This window comes from Malurus melanocephalus, unplaced genomic scaffold, assembly GCF_030028575.1.
Source record: "Malurus melanocephalus ecotype Western Australia unplaced genomic scaffold, MMel_1.1 scaffold_291, whole genome shotgun sequence".
Taxonomy (NCBI): Eukaryota; Metazoa; Chordata; class Aves; order Passeriformes; family Maluridae; genus Malurus; species Malurus melanocephalus.
The window spans coordinates 75,280-88,633 of NW_026623523.1; the positions used below are offsets into that span (position 1 = coordinate 75,280).

Consider the following 13,354-nt stretch of genomic DNA (forward strand, 5'->3'; position numbering starts at 1 on the left):
AAAAAAAAAAAAAAACTAAGAAAAACTAAGTAATAAAAAAAACGAAAGCGCAAGGGAAGGGGCAAGGACCGAGAGACGGAGAGGCACCGCCGGCCGCTGGAGATGCTCCGCTCCACCTCCTCGCCTTCCGCGCGGGGCCGACGATTCCCGACGGGAGGTGCCACCCGGCCGTCGGTGCAGGAGACCCCGCGGCGCGCGGGCATCCCCGGCGCGTGTGTCCCCGTGTCCCGCCCCCCCACACCGGCGTCACCGCCCGCACCCGCGTCACGGGGCGCTCGGGGCGGAGCTCCCGCTCTTTCTGTGCGCTCCCCGCGCCCGTCCCGCCCCGGCCGCCCCCCCCCGGCCCCCCGTTTTCCCCACATGTCCGTTTGTTGTCGCCGTCGCCATGGCGCCGGGGGCGGCGCGCCCGAAAAGTGAGGTGATAAGAGGGAGCGGCGGCGACAGGACCGCGCAGTGCCGAGCGGGGCGCGGCGGCGGCGGTGAAGCGCTCCCGGCGCATCCCTCCTTCCATCCATCCCTCCTTCACCACTGGCACCACCGCGCCCCGTCCGTCCTGCCCGGCTCCCCACATGGCCGCGGCTCCTCGGGAAACGCCTCGCGCCGCCGCCCTGCCGGTGCCGGAGCCGCGTTGCCGGGCGGCGGCCGCCGCCTCCTCCTCCTCCTCCTCGTCGTCCCCGCGGCGCCGCTAGCGACCCGCGCCCCGCTTCGCGCAGCGCCGAGGAAGAAGAAGAAAAAGTACCAGGGCGCTCCCGCGGCACCGCCCCGGCGGCGGTGGCGCTGCGCCGGCTCCGTGCGGCTGGACGGCGCGTCCGTGCCGCCTCCCCTCCCTCTGCTCCGCGGCGGCGCTCGGGACCACGGCGGCGGCGGCGGCTCGGCGGGACGCCCCGGCACGGATGCGGTGGGTGCCGGGCGCGGCTGCCGCCCTCCCTMCGTCCATCCGTCCCCTCCCTGCCCGGCCGCCGGCTGACCCCGCTGTGTCTCCCCACCGCAGGCAGCCCCCCGGCGAGTGCGAGATGGCGCTCAGCGGCACGCTCCTTCCCTCCATCGCCACCTTCGCGGCGGGCGCCGCGGGTCGCGAGAAGGCGGCGCGGCCCGCGGGCCCCGGCAACGTGAGTATCGGCGCCTCGGCGCCGCGACACGCACGGGGCCGGGCGGGACGGGACGGGACCGGGCGGGGCGGGGGCCGTCGGGGCGGGCGCGGCGCGGCCGGGGCTGAGCCGTCCGAATGTCCCCGCAGCGCTGGCGGGAGGAGCTGTCGCAGCTGAAGCGGCCGCCGCCGGCGCTGTCGGTGCGGCCGGTGGAGACGCCGCCGTCGGACCTGGAAGGCGCCGCCGCTCTGGGGCCCCGCCGTGACGCCGAGGAGTTCAACGAGCTGCTGGACTTCGACTTCATCCTCTCCAATTCGCTCATGCACCAGGAGCCCGCCGCCGCCGCCGTGGTGGTGGCCCCCGCCGCCGCCCCGGCCCCCACCGCCAGCCCCTGCCCCGCCGGGCCCTTCGCCTACCCGCTACCCCGGCCCGAGCCCTCCGGTCTCCTCTACGGCGGCGGCGGCAGCTGCGACGGGGCGCCCGCCGCCGGGTCCGCCGCGCCCTTCAACCTGGCCGACATCACCGACGTGTCCCCTTCGGGAGGCTTCGTGGCCGAGCTGATGCGGCCAGACCTGGACGCGGTGTACCTGCCAGCGCCGGCCGCGCTGCCGCCGCTGGGCAGCTTGCAGGGCAAATTCGTGGTGAAGGCGGTGGGCGACTACAGCCACCCGGGGCTTAGCCCCAAGAGCGGCCCCGCCGCCCCTCCGCCCGGCGCCGACGGCCCCGGGGCGCCCTACAGCTCCATGCCGCGGATGTGCCCCAAAATCAAGCAGGAGGCCGCCCCGCCKTGCACCCTGGCGCCGCCGCCGCCGCACGGGAGCAGCCCCCGAGGAGCCCCCCAGCACGACTTCGCCCTGGGCAGCCGGCCGCTGCCCGCCCGGAGTACGCCTTCGCTGGGGCCCGAGGAGATGCTGAGCGGCAGAGACTGTCTCCCCRCCACGCCGGGGCTGAGCCACCCGCCGCTGCCGCTGCCCCCGGGGTACCCCCCGGCCCCCGGGTACCCCGCCTTCCTGCCCGAGCAGCTCCCTCCCGGCGCGCTCCAGTACCAAGGTGAGTCCTCTGGTGCTGGGGCAGCGGATGTCCCCGCTTTGGCGCTGGTCCCGGCGGTGCTCACTCCTCCCTGTCCGCCTCTAGAGCTGATGCCGCCGGGGAGCTGCTTGCCCGAGGAGACCAAACCCAAGAGGGGACGGCGGTCATGGCCCAGGAAAAGGACGGCGACACACACCTGTGATTATGCGGGCTGCGGCAAAACCTACACCAAGAGCTCTCATCTCAAGGCGCATCTGAGAACCCACACAGGTTAGTGCCGGCGCCGGGTCTGGGGGATGTTCTGGCCTGAGCGGCAAGGGGTGACCCCCTCGGACCGTGGAAGGACGTGAGCACAGGAGGAGGGCTGAAGGCAACAAAATGTAACTTTCCTGTGCTGGGTTTCTGGGCTTTTTTTCTCTCCCCCCTTGGCTACGTGAAGTCCTGTGCAGTCTTGGCTTGTTGGCTTGACATTTTGCTTCATGGTTCAGAGTGACTCAGTTGTGGGAGCGGGTGGGTTTCTTGCCAAGTCAGAATTTGTTACTTCTCTCTTGCTATGCGTCTAGTTAATTAGCAGGTGGGTGGAGGCCGGCTGGGATTTGTTGCTCCGGATGGTGTTGCCCCCTCTCTGAGAAGGGAGCAGGGCTCGCACAGAGCGCAGCTTTCTTTGCTGGTGGTTCAGCGTTTATAGAGGCACCCCCTCCCTTGGCTGGCTGTAGGGTGGGAGTCGGTGCACCTCTGCAAGCTGTTGCTCCTTTTTTGGGAAAACAGAAAGCAAGAGCTTTGAAAGCAGGCAGCTCTCGCCGAGTGCCTCACCTACCTGTGGGAGAACGKATCCTCCTGTACCAGCATAGTTTAACCGTTGATTGCTGCTGGAATTGGGATAAAACGCGCCCAAAGTGTGTGTATCTGAGCCCAGATTCAAACTTTAACCTCACAAGCAGAGTGCGACGTTGCAGTAACTGAGCTTGTGAAAGCAGGTACAGCTCATGGGTTTCGCCAGCGTGGGCATTCTGTAACAGTGACTAAATAATCTGGGAATTTGCATAATTTGAATCCCCGGGTTGTGAACCCGATTCAGAACTTTCTCCTGAAGAGGAGATGGGAAAGGGAAAATACACTGGCACTGCAGTAGTTCGGCTGCATCTTCAGCTAAATGGCACCAGGGGGAAAAAAGATCGGGAAAGCGGATGTCTACTCCGAGCCAGTCAGCACCATCCCCAGGATGTGTAGGACAGGGAGTTTGTAATTGCTAGGGAAGCTCATCTTGCCATCAACAGTGGTTTCTGTATAATGAAGACACTCGTAAGACTGAGTCCTTAATCAAGCTGAGCTAATGAAAACAGTTTCCGGCTGTTTTTTAATTCTTGAGACCTACAATTATCTAAATACGTTGTCTGCTGAGCTATTTCTGGTTGCTGTTTGATTGTGTAATACCACCGGCAAAAATACACACTCGGGTGCTCTGAAATCTTGTGTGCAAGGCAGCGAAAACGAGCATTTTAATGAAGATTTAAGTGACACCTACATTTCCTAGCACCTGCACATCTCGAAAAGACGTGTTAGTATAAAATAGTGTTGCTATTTTAGCCTTCATAGTTTGTTTGCAGCTGCTTTGACAAGTTTRTTGCATTTGATCACCCATTGTTTTATCCAGTACAAGTGCAAGAAAGAAGGTGCCACAAAATAAAAAAAAAACCTAAATGATGTGTCTCATTGCTTGGCTTTTGTCTACAGGTGAGAAGCCTTATCACTGTGACTGGGAAGGCTGCGGATGGAAGTTTGCCCGATCTGATGAACTCACTCGTCACTACAGAAAACACACAGGCCACCGCCCTTTCCAGTGCCAGCGGTGTGACAGAGCCTTTTCCAGGTCGGACCACCTTGCCTTACACATGAAGAGGCACTTCTGATTGGGAAAGCAGTGGATCTTTCCCCTGACTGCCGCAGAGATTCAGTATTTACAGCACAAGGACTGTCTTCCACAAGATGGGGAGAACTCATTTTAAGCACTACAGATAATCGAGGTGAAGTCTTCCAAAGAGTGGAAAAGAGGGATAACTCCATACGGACATTACAACTTTCTTTTTTATAGTTATTTGCTTAAGAGAACCAAAGACATTGGGGTCAATGACTGGATCTTCTATCATTCCATTTGTAAATCCAACTTGAATTATTTCTGGACTACAGAATGCCAAGGAGTGACTGGAAGTCACGGATATCAGGGTTAAACAGACTGTTTGTAGTTCGGAGGGTGGGGATATTACACAGGGAAATGACATTCCCTTCATTTCCTTTCAATGCAATATTAGATGTACATGTCGTCTTGTACTTTTCTTTTTTTTTTTTTTTTTTCCTTCTAAAAGCCATTACAATGTTAAAAGAGGAGGAAAAATTCAGGTACAGAATTATATTTTAAAAGCCTATTTCATGGTGCTTAGTGACTGTTGGTTCTAGAGGTACCAAAAACAGGAAGCCAAAGTTCTCAAACTGCTGCATATCTGACAAGGAAATATTTTTTGTCTTCCGATTGCCAATTATGACCTAAATCAGGTGAATAACCCTGGTTTAACTTTTTTRTTAAGAAAATAACTTTATGCAGACAGTCTGTAATGCACTGTGGTTTCGATGTGCAATAGTTTGTACAATGGTTTATTCCCAAATATGCCTTAAGCAGAACAAATGTTTTCTATATAGTTCTTTACATARTAAATATGTAATATAAATTTAAGCAAACTTCTATTTTGTATATTTGTAAACTACGAAGTAATAATGAACATTTTGTTGGAATTTGTATTTTGCATATTCAAGGTGAAAACAAGTTTTAAATAAACCTGTAATATTTTATCTGAATGGTTGCTCTGGTTTTTTTCTGTGCACAGACATGGCCAAAGAGAGTTCATCCGGTATTTGTTGGTGGTTGAATTTATCAAGGCATGGAGGGGGGTGGTGGCAAACAATTGTAGTCTCAAGAGTCTGAAAGACAGGATTGTGTAAGTGCAGTGCTGATGTCACATCTCTTTTTAGGGAAAAAGGTGTATGGAAAATTTTTGCTCTGAATATTGAATTGCCTCTTACCRCACCTTTGTGGTGAAACTGTAGTTTACCATTTTTTAAGTAACTTGTGTTTACTTTTTTAGAGGACACACTTCTGTTGGGGACATAAGACTTCATGTATTTGATGACAACAAATTCTAGAATTTTTTTTATTTTTTTTTGGTAGCAGTCTTTTCAGCAGTGAAGGAATCCCAGCTTCATTGCCTCGGATTTCTTCGGCAAGCCAGTGTAACCACTTTAGTGTGAGTGAAGGAAAAGCCACTGAGTAATGCTGAGCAAAAAATAAACCTGGCTCAGAGAATAAAGAGTGCTTGCACAAAATGCCGCATAAGTATCACCTGCACGGAATTTCCTTTTGAAACCTGCTCTGTCCTGGGAATCCAATGAAGAGCCAGGATTCCTGCAGGAATGCGCACGCAGCAGGGAAGGCTGACCACGCAGGGACTGAGGACGTGTTGCTGCGAGGACCCCGGCGTTCCTCCAGCAGCATGTGCTGTGCGGTGAGCCTGCCCCGGGTCATCACCAGCCCCGTGGTGCTTCTCCCTTGGTACCTCATTGTTCCAGCTGCCTTACAGAATGTGTAGCAAACAGATGATTTCCACATTAATGCCTGGTGAATAGGACCTGTTTTTCTCACTACTCTTCGTTAAAGGGAAGAAACTATTCAGCTAGTCAGAAATGTCTGTCAGCTAAGAATTTGGGTGTATGTAATGTCCAGTAAAGCTGAGGAAAAAAAAATAGCAGGCAAAAGGCTTCTTTGTAGTAGTTAAAATAGAAGTGGCAATATCGAATTTTTGTGTCTTAATGTGCCTTTGGAATGCTACTAAAGTTCACATTTTGATGTGGTGTTTGTGTGGGGATTGGTGCCATTTCTCCCTAAGTTTGTGTAAGTAATATAATGAAGCAGAGAGTATTTCTCACCCCTTATCACCCAGGCATGCTTTGTTCAACTGAAAGCTATCTTTGTTGATTTGGTTTATAGGTAACACAGGGAGTAGGGAATGTCTTGTTTGGTTTGCAAATAGCAAGTATTTAAAGCTAAATTAAAGTTATGAGTCATCCTTTATCTGGAGCCCTTTCCATGTGAAAACTTTTTTACAATTCAAGCAGTCATTTTTTTACCTCCTCTGTTGCTCTGCCTGTGAATTCTGGATGAGGGATCYGAGGTCAGCACTGAAGCTGGCATGTGCCGAGGGCGTGAAGTTGTCCCATCCAATAATGCCAAGGCATGCTTGGTAGGTTTTGGATCTCCTCAGCACCTCTCACATTTGTGCAAAGTCTATGTTCTAACACATCTGTAAGCACTGAAATCTGACTATTTCATCTGAGGAACTGGTTTCTTCTGCTTTTCAAGCATTCTGTCATTATGCACCCTTAAACATTTTTTGTAAGACGCTGTAGCATTTAGTAAGCCATCCCCTTTAGCCAACTTCAGTTTCTGCTTGATTTTTTAATGGACCCTAGGTTTCTAATTGCATGAATAATGGCMTTCTTGAAATGGGGCATTGTTTCCCACTTCACTAGATTTTTTTTTTCCCCTGATCCTAATCAAGCTGTCCTCATATATGAATTTCCAAACTGAAAGGGACACGATTGTGACTTCGTGTTTGAAAGGAAATGCTGCTGTGCCTTAAACCATTTCCAAATTTCTACTCCTGTATTTTTTTGGGACAGGAGCCAAGTTTTTGCCATACAGCATGCAACCCATGAGAGGCAGTCCTTACTCTTAAGGAGGTCCCTGGGGGAAGCACTGAAATGAGCAGTGCTGTGCTAAGTAGAGCTGGAAATAGCTCGYTGTGTTTGCCACCTGTTTTCGTTGTTGTCCTGGAGTTGCACTTTGGTGCAGGATTGCACACGGATGCAGTGAAACAACACATGTATCAAAAAGCGTATCTCATAAAAACATATGTAAAACACTGAACAGTCTTGTAAGTATGTCTTGAAAAACAAGATTTGTTCAGCATTGCTAAAGCTGTACTCATGTGCCGCTTCGCTGGGGCATCTAAAGTCAGGCTTTGAGGTTATTAGRGGTGGCCTCTCTGACATGGGGTGAGCACCTCCTGAGCTGCCCCAGAGCACTATTTCAGCTACCGAGGGCAAAAGGTCTTGCGGCAGGGACTTATCTCTGCAGTCAAACTACAGCCATCCTTAATCCTGCTCACCCCTAGCCCAAATCTCTCCGGAGCACACTTAGCATGTGTAGAGGGAGCTGTTTAAAACAAGATGGCACACGCCTGCCTGTCGAGTGCCAACTATTCAAAAGTGGCATCAGAGCAAAAATCCTCTCAGAGCCGCAATGCTTCTGTGCACTTGTCTGCTGCACACCACAGCCTGGGAGTCTGGGTTTGACTGTGACCCRGCACGAATGGCTTCGGCCATCCCTTGTCACAGGGAGGGGTACTGGAAAGAGAGTTTTCTTTTCCCCCTGTGGTGGTTACCAGATCCTGCTATGGCTGAGCTCGTCTGTGAATCTCACAAGGATTTATATTAAGCTGATATGAATCAGTGAATTTCATTCTCCTTCTCTTTAATAAGGGAAGATCAGAGACTCCTGCGGTTAATCACCCCGAGTGCTAACGGTTCGACGGAATTAGTTTACACAGGTTTCCTATGGGAGTGTGCTGGATCTGGGAGCTAGCCTGCTTTCACTGAAGTCCCTGGCAAGCGCTTTTAACGGCATTTGAGTTCAAGAATTTCCAAATTAACCTGTGTTTATCCATGGGCTTTCCTCTGCTGAGCGCAGTCGGGTTGAGTGCTCTAAGGCAGTGGGAAAATAGGAATGGGTTGCAAATGGGGACAGACAGACCAGCAGTTACACTGTAGGATTTTGGCAGGGACCTGGATGTGGTAGAAGTGCTGGTAGGAGGAAGTAAACCCAAGGAAGAGTGAGSAAAACTGATAGGGAGAGGGAGAGGAACACCACCACCACCACCACCAAAACCGGCGCTGCCATGTGTTGACTCAGGCTCGCCAGGAGAGCTCTCCAGATTAAAGAGCTGTGTTTAGGCACGGTGGATGTATCTCTGGAGACCAAGGAGATGAGTGTGTACTCAGAAGAGGGGAAGGCCCATCATTCACYGAAATTTAATTGAGGTCACATTGGCTTGGAGCCACTGGGTAACACACCCACATTCCCCTGTCTGCCATGCACCTGGATGACTCACGTTTTCGTCTGCCCTTCGCTYTTGCCGTGACTTTACCGGGGGAGCATTTTCATTACCGCTGAAGGCATTGCCACCGAGCGCAGAAATTGCCTCTGCGGCGTGGAAGTGGGCGGTGGTGGTGTTCCTGCAGCCCTGTTCTCCGCCCTGGATGCATATGGGTATCTGCTAGTCTCTTTTTCACCTTTGGATGCATACCTGTGAGCCCTCAAGGCTACAACCTTAATGGTGTGAAAGACAGGAGGGGAAAAAGTGGCTTGTGCTTTATTAATGTTTATTCTATATTTAGAGCGTGTGTTCCCAGAGTTTTACAGGAGACAGGCGGCCCTAATAGCTGTTCACAAGAGGCATTAGGCAGCTGCACCTTTTCCCTTCAGTGATGTTTTCCTTGCTCTTGGAGTTGTGASTTCTTTTGTAACCAGGATGGTGATTTTCACACAGACCTGGCTAGTTTGGGGTCAACCTCATGACTTGCTRATTAAGAAGGAGAAGTTTTAGGGAACATGGAACACGCCAGGCCGCTTTCACCGTGGAACCTGGGTGAGCAGAAGGGTAATCATGTGCTGCTATCACCGCAGCCATCTTGCTGCAACCCTGAAAAGTTTTGCATGGTTTTGCTTTGGGTACAGCGTGCTTGTTTATCAAGCACAAGCTAAGGCTTGCTTAAATCTTGCCATTCAAGTTCTCCACTGTTAAACTTTCAGGCTTTATTCAACAAAATAACCCAGCTTCCCTGTGTTATTTGGTTGAAGGCCTTTAATTTTAAAAAACAGGTATCCCGCAGTTATCCAGATGATTTGCCCCACTGCCACAGAATTGGGAGTGATCTGTCAGGAAATGCCACACCACCAGTGCACAGGGGTTCATTTACTGGGAGCCTCCTTGATGGTGCTGAGTCTGTCCCAGTGGCACGGAATCACAGAGCCACAGAATCACAGAACTGCAGAGCTACAGAATAAACTGAGTTGGAAGGGATCCCTCAAGGGTCATAGAGTCCAGCTCCCAGCCCTGTGTAGCACCATCCCTGAGTCCCACCATGTCCCCAAGTGCATTGTCCAGATTCTTACTGAACTCTGTCAGGCTGCTGCTGTGCCCATTCCCTGGGGAGCCCATTCCAGTGCCCAACCACCCTGTGGGGGAMGAACATTTCCTCATCTCCAGCCTAAACCTGCCAGACCCAGCTCCAGGCCAATTCCCAGGTTCTGTCCCTGTCCCAGAGCAGAGCTCAGCCCTGTCCCTGCTGTCCCCTCCCGAGGAAGCTGCAGAGCTGCAGTGAGGGCTCCCCTCCGGCTCCTCCTGTGCAGCCGCACAGACCCAGAGCCCTCAGCCGCTCCTCACGGGACCCCTGCACACCCCTCACCATCCCTGTGCCTTCCTTTGCACGCTCTCCGACAGTTTAATGCCCTTTTTACCCCGTGGCACCAGAACTGCTCACAATATCCCAGGTGAGGCCTCCCCAGACCAGAGCAGAGCGGGACAATCCCCCCCTGGCCCGGCCGGCCATGCTGGGCCTGGTGCCCCAGGACAGGGATGGCTCTCCCGGCTGCAGGACACTGCTGACCCATGTCCAACTCACCACTGACCAGGACACCCAGGACCATCCCAGGTGCAGAATCCATCACATTCCCCTGTTTAACTCCATATAATCGGTGATTTACGAGTCCTCTCATTTATTGAGGTTTCTCTGCAGGGCCTCCCTGCCTTTGAAGGCCTCAGCAGCTCCTCTCAGTTTTGAGYCATCCGTGAACTTACTCCGTGGCTCTTCCAGTCCTGTGTCCATTTGTGAAGATGCTGAAGAGCAGAGGGGTGAGGACAGAGCCCTGCAAACTCCACATGGATGGCAGGAGCAGAGCTGTGGGTGTGCTTTGCCCTGCCAGCCCCACAAAGGCATGGGGAGGCTCTCTGATTGTGCTGGTCGGAGGAATCAAAACCTGACTRACCAGGCTTTTGCTACTGAGCCCACCCTCTGCTTCCTGCTGCGGACAAATTCTGCAGAGAGTGCTTTTTTCAAGTATGAAAAACTGCCTCTTGTGGTTCCTGCGTGAGTTTGGCTTGCACATGAGGTCTCTAGGAGGGTATCATGGCATCAGGACTGTTTGTCATCCAAATTTCTTCTAAGGTTTTCCACTCTGGGGGTTGTCCTGGAGGCTTAGCATCCGTCATCATTATGTTCCTTTTTTCTGATAAGAATTAATATGTTGATAAAGTACTAGAGGCAACGCTGATGGCAATTACTGAAGCAAATTGGAATTTACTTCCTAAGCTCTGGATGAGGTTGTATCCTGTGTTTAGACTCAAAACATACTGAATTCAATAATGCTGTTGGCAACTCAAGGGGGCTACCCAAAGGGATGCATTTGTCTTTGCCCTGGGATGTACAGGGTTTGGCTGTCCACTCTCAGTTTCCACATCACACTGTTCCCGCAATAGGCTCCCGTGGCTGATGAGGGATGGCTGAATGTGTTGGCTGTGCAGCAGATTTTTGTTTGTGTTTCAAACTATCAAAATGCTTTCCGGTGGAAAGCAAAACAATTTCACCTCTTTCGGCCTTCCTGCCTCCCTGGTGAGTGTTCGTGCTCTCTTCAGCTTTGGAGAATATTACAATGTTGCTGTCACCTGTACGAGATGTTTGACTACCATCCTTCTGCAAACACCTTCTGACCAGCATTTGCTTTGACGAGGTTCCCGTGTTCACAAGGTAAAACTCATTGCCAAGGCTCACTGTGCAAAGAGACCAGCTCATAATYGTGGTGCTGTGGAGGAGCAGAGGAGCATAGGACAGGGGAGTGCCCACTTTTGTCTGGCCACGGGTGTCCTGTCCAAGCCACTGGCCAGAAATGGGTCTGTCAGGCACAAGTAGCCCTGTGATGGATGTCTCTTGGGTGAACCCACTTGGCTCTCCCTGGAAAACTCCCTTCCACGGAGGCCTGATGGTTACAGGTTTGTTCAAGCTCAGGAGCTTGAGAAGCACAGATGCCTTTCCAACCTGTGTTTATTTTATGCTGTAGCTCTGCAGATTCCACTTACTTAATAAATATTTGATCCTCTTTGGTGCCTTCCTGAGGTTCTGGCTTCCGAGGGAACTTGTGGCAAGGAGTTCCATGATTAATTATGAACTAGCCTAAAAATGTGTGTGGGGGGAGAAGAAAATAAAAGTATTTCTTTCCTGTAGCTTCTGAGGCTGCTGCCTTCTAGATTCCTCCTATTTTCCCTTTCCTATATAACTGCAGAGAATGAAAGGATCTAACCTCTAGATCTAAATCAGCCTTGATTTTCTTGTATACTACCAAAGGCTGGAAGGGTTTGACTTTGGTTGTGCTTTTTAATTAATTTGTGAAAAGAAAGTAAAGTAACTCATATAGATGAGTTAATCTAGTCTACTGTAGACTGGAAGAATGCCAGGATATTTAGCAGAATATGATATTTCAGTCAGTATTTACATGATGTTTTGGTTTACTGGGCTGTTTTTCTTTTTTTTTTTTAATTTCCAGGACATCTGAGAAGCCCCTTCCCATCAATCCTTTTTTGTGTAAGGGTGGGTGTTCTTTCACATTTTATTCAAAATAGGAAAAAATACTTTTCAGTATTTTCTTTGTTGCATCTTGCAAAGATGCATGAGTACACAGTTTGTCAAAGCGTTTTCCAGCTCATGTACCTAAACATCCACACAGGCTGGAATAACTCATTATTTATTTGTACACCTTTATTACTGAGGCATTATTAATAATTGTGGGGTTTGCGTGTTTGCTACTGTTATGTTTACTGTTACGTGGAGAAGGGAAACTGACCACAGCAATGTTTACTGGCCCAAATCTAACTCCAGATTTTTCTCTTTGATTACACTTTTATAACCCTGTTTGTGCACGTCTTTCCCTGTTGTTATGAACTAAGTCCTGGACAACAAGTGTCAAAAATGCAATGTCCTTTTGTACTGGGTACTGAAACTCATTCCAGGTGAGAGAAATCTCTTTCTAAGAAGTGATAAAGGTGTATCAGTGCTGTCTGGGAATCTGACTGCTTCATTAACAAAGCAAATTTGTTTGGTTGCAGGTAAATCCCCTTGGTAAGATGAGGGCAGGGTTTATGCTGATTTGGGGCTATGCAAATGCACTGCATAAGCAAATCCAAAGCATTATATATAAATAGGTAATACTTTGAAAAAGTTTAAGATCTGAATCTTCAGGGTCCAGCACTGGAAGCTGTGTGTGAACGAGGCAAAGGAGGGGGGAAGGGAGGCAAGGCAAAGGGAGGTATGGGAGAATACAGAGCAAAGAAATAATTTAAGCATTGGCCAAACCACTGTGTTAAGTCAGAGGTTTTCTCTGACTGGCTTCTCCCAGTGTTTTATTTTGTGCTAAACACAAGGTGCCACAGTTTACATTTAATAACTCTTCCCAAGTCAGTAATTGAAATAAATACCTACTGTCCGTGAACATATCCCACTAGGCAACACAGAAGCACAAGACAGAAATCTCTTCCTCTGCAGATGAATATCACATATAAAACTTGGTGCATGACTTTCCTTGGGGAAGGAAATACAGGCAAGTCACTCAGCAGATTTTTTTCAGTCTTTCCCTGCCTGTTGCTTGGCACTGCCTGGGTACTGGGAGCCAGGTGACAGCAGAAAKACAAGCCTCCCAGGAAAAATGTTGTGACTCTCTTTTCCCAGGCAGGACTAATAGCCAGCACTTGGAGGCACACAGGGTCCACTCTGCCACTGTCTGCGTGGCTCCTGAGACAGGGATGTGAAAATAGGAGAGAGGTTATTAGCAGGAAAATTAACTGGCAGCCAAAATGGCTCAGCAGTGCTCAATGGAATAACAGCTGCCCGATTTCCTTTCCCTTCATATACAAATGTCTCAAACCCAGAGCTGTCCTGGCATACAGCAGATGATAGTTCTTTAAAGTATGGCAGGTCTCCTATTATTTTCTTTCTTTCTTTCTTTCTTTCTTTCTTTCTTTCTTTCTTTCTTTCTTTCTTTCTTTCTTTCTTTCTTTCTTTCTTTCTTTCTTTCTTTCTTT

General features: G+C 50.7%; 1 protein-coding gene across 3 annotated transcripts; it reads left to right on the plus strand.

Annotated features, from left to right (window-relative positions):
- Nucleotides 1-430: 430 nt before the first annotated feature.
- Nucleotides 431-4,967, plus strand: KLF4 (KLF transcription factor 4). 3 transcript variants are annotated; one of them, XM_057376791.1, is made up of 4 exons: nucleotides 431-898; nucleotides 992-1,109; nucleotides 1,238-2,138; nucleotides 2,223-2,392. In XM_057376791.1, the coding sequence occupies exons 1-4, from the start codon at nucleotides 894-896 to the stop codon at nucleotides 2,390-2,392; spliced, it is 1,194 nt and encodes a 397-aa protein (XP_057232774.1). In that variant the 5' UTR covers nucleotides 431-893. The 3 variants fall into 3 exon arrangements, with proteins under 3 accessions (XP_057232774.1, XP_057232773.1, XP_057232772.1); XM_057376790.1 differs by adding an exon at nucleotides 3,852-4,967 and having other exon boundaries at nucleotides 432-898; nucleotides 1,238-2,387; XM_057376789.1 differs by adding an exon at nucleotides 3,852-4,967 and having other exon boundaries at nucleotides 894-1,109; nucleotides 2,223-2,387.
- The last annotated feature ends 8,387 nt before the right edge of the window (nucleotides 4,968-13,354 follow it).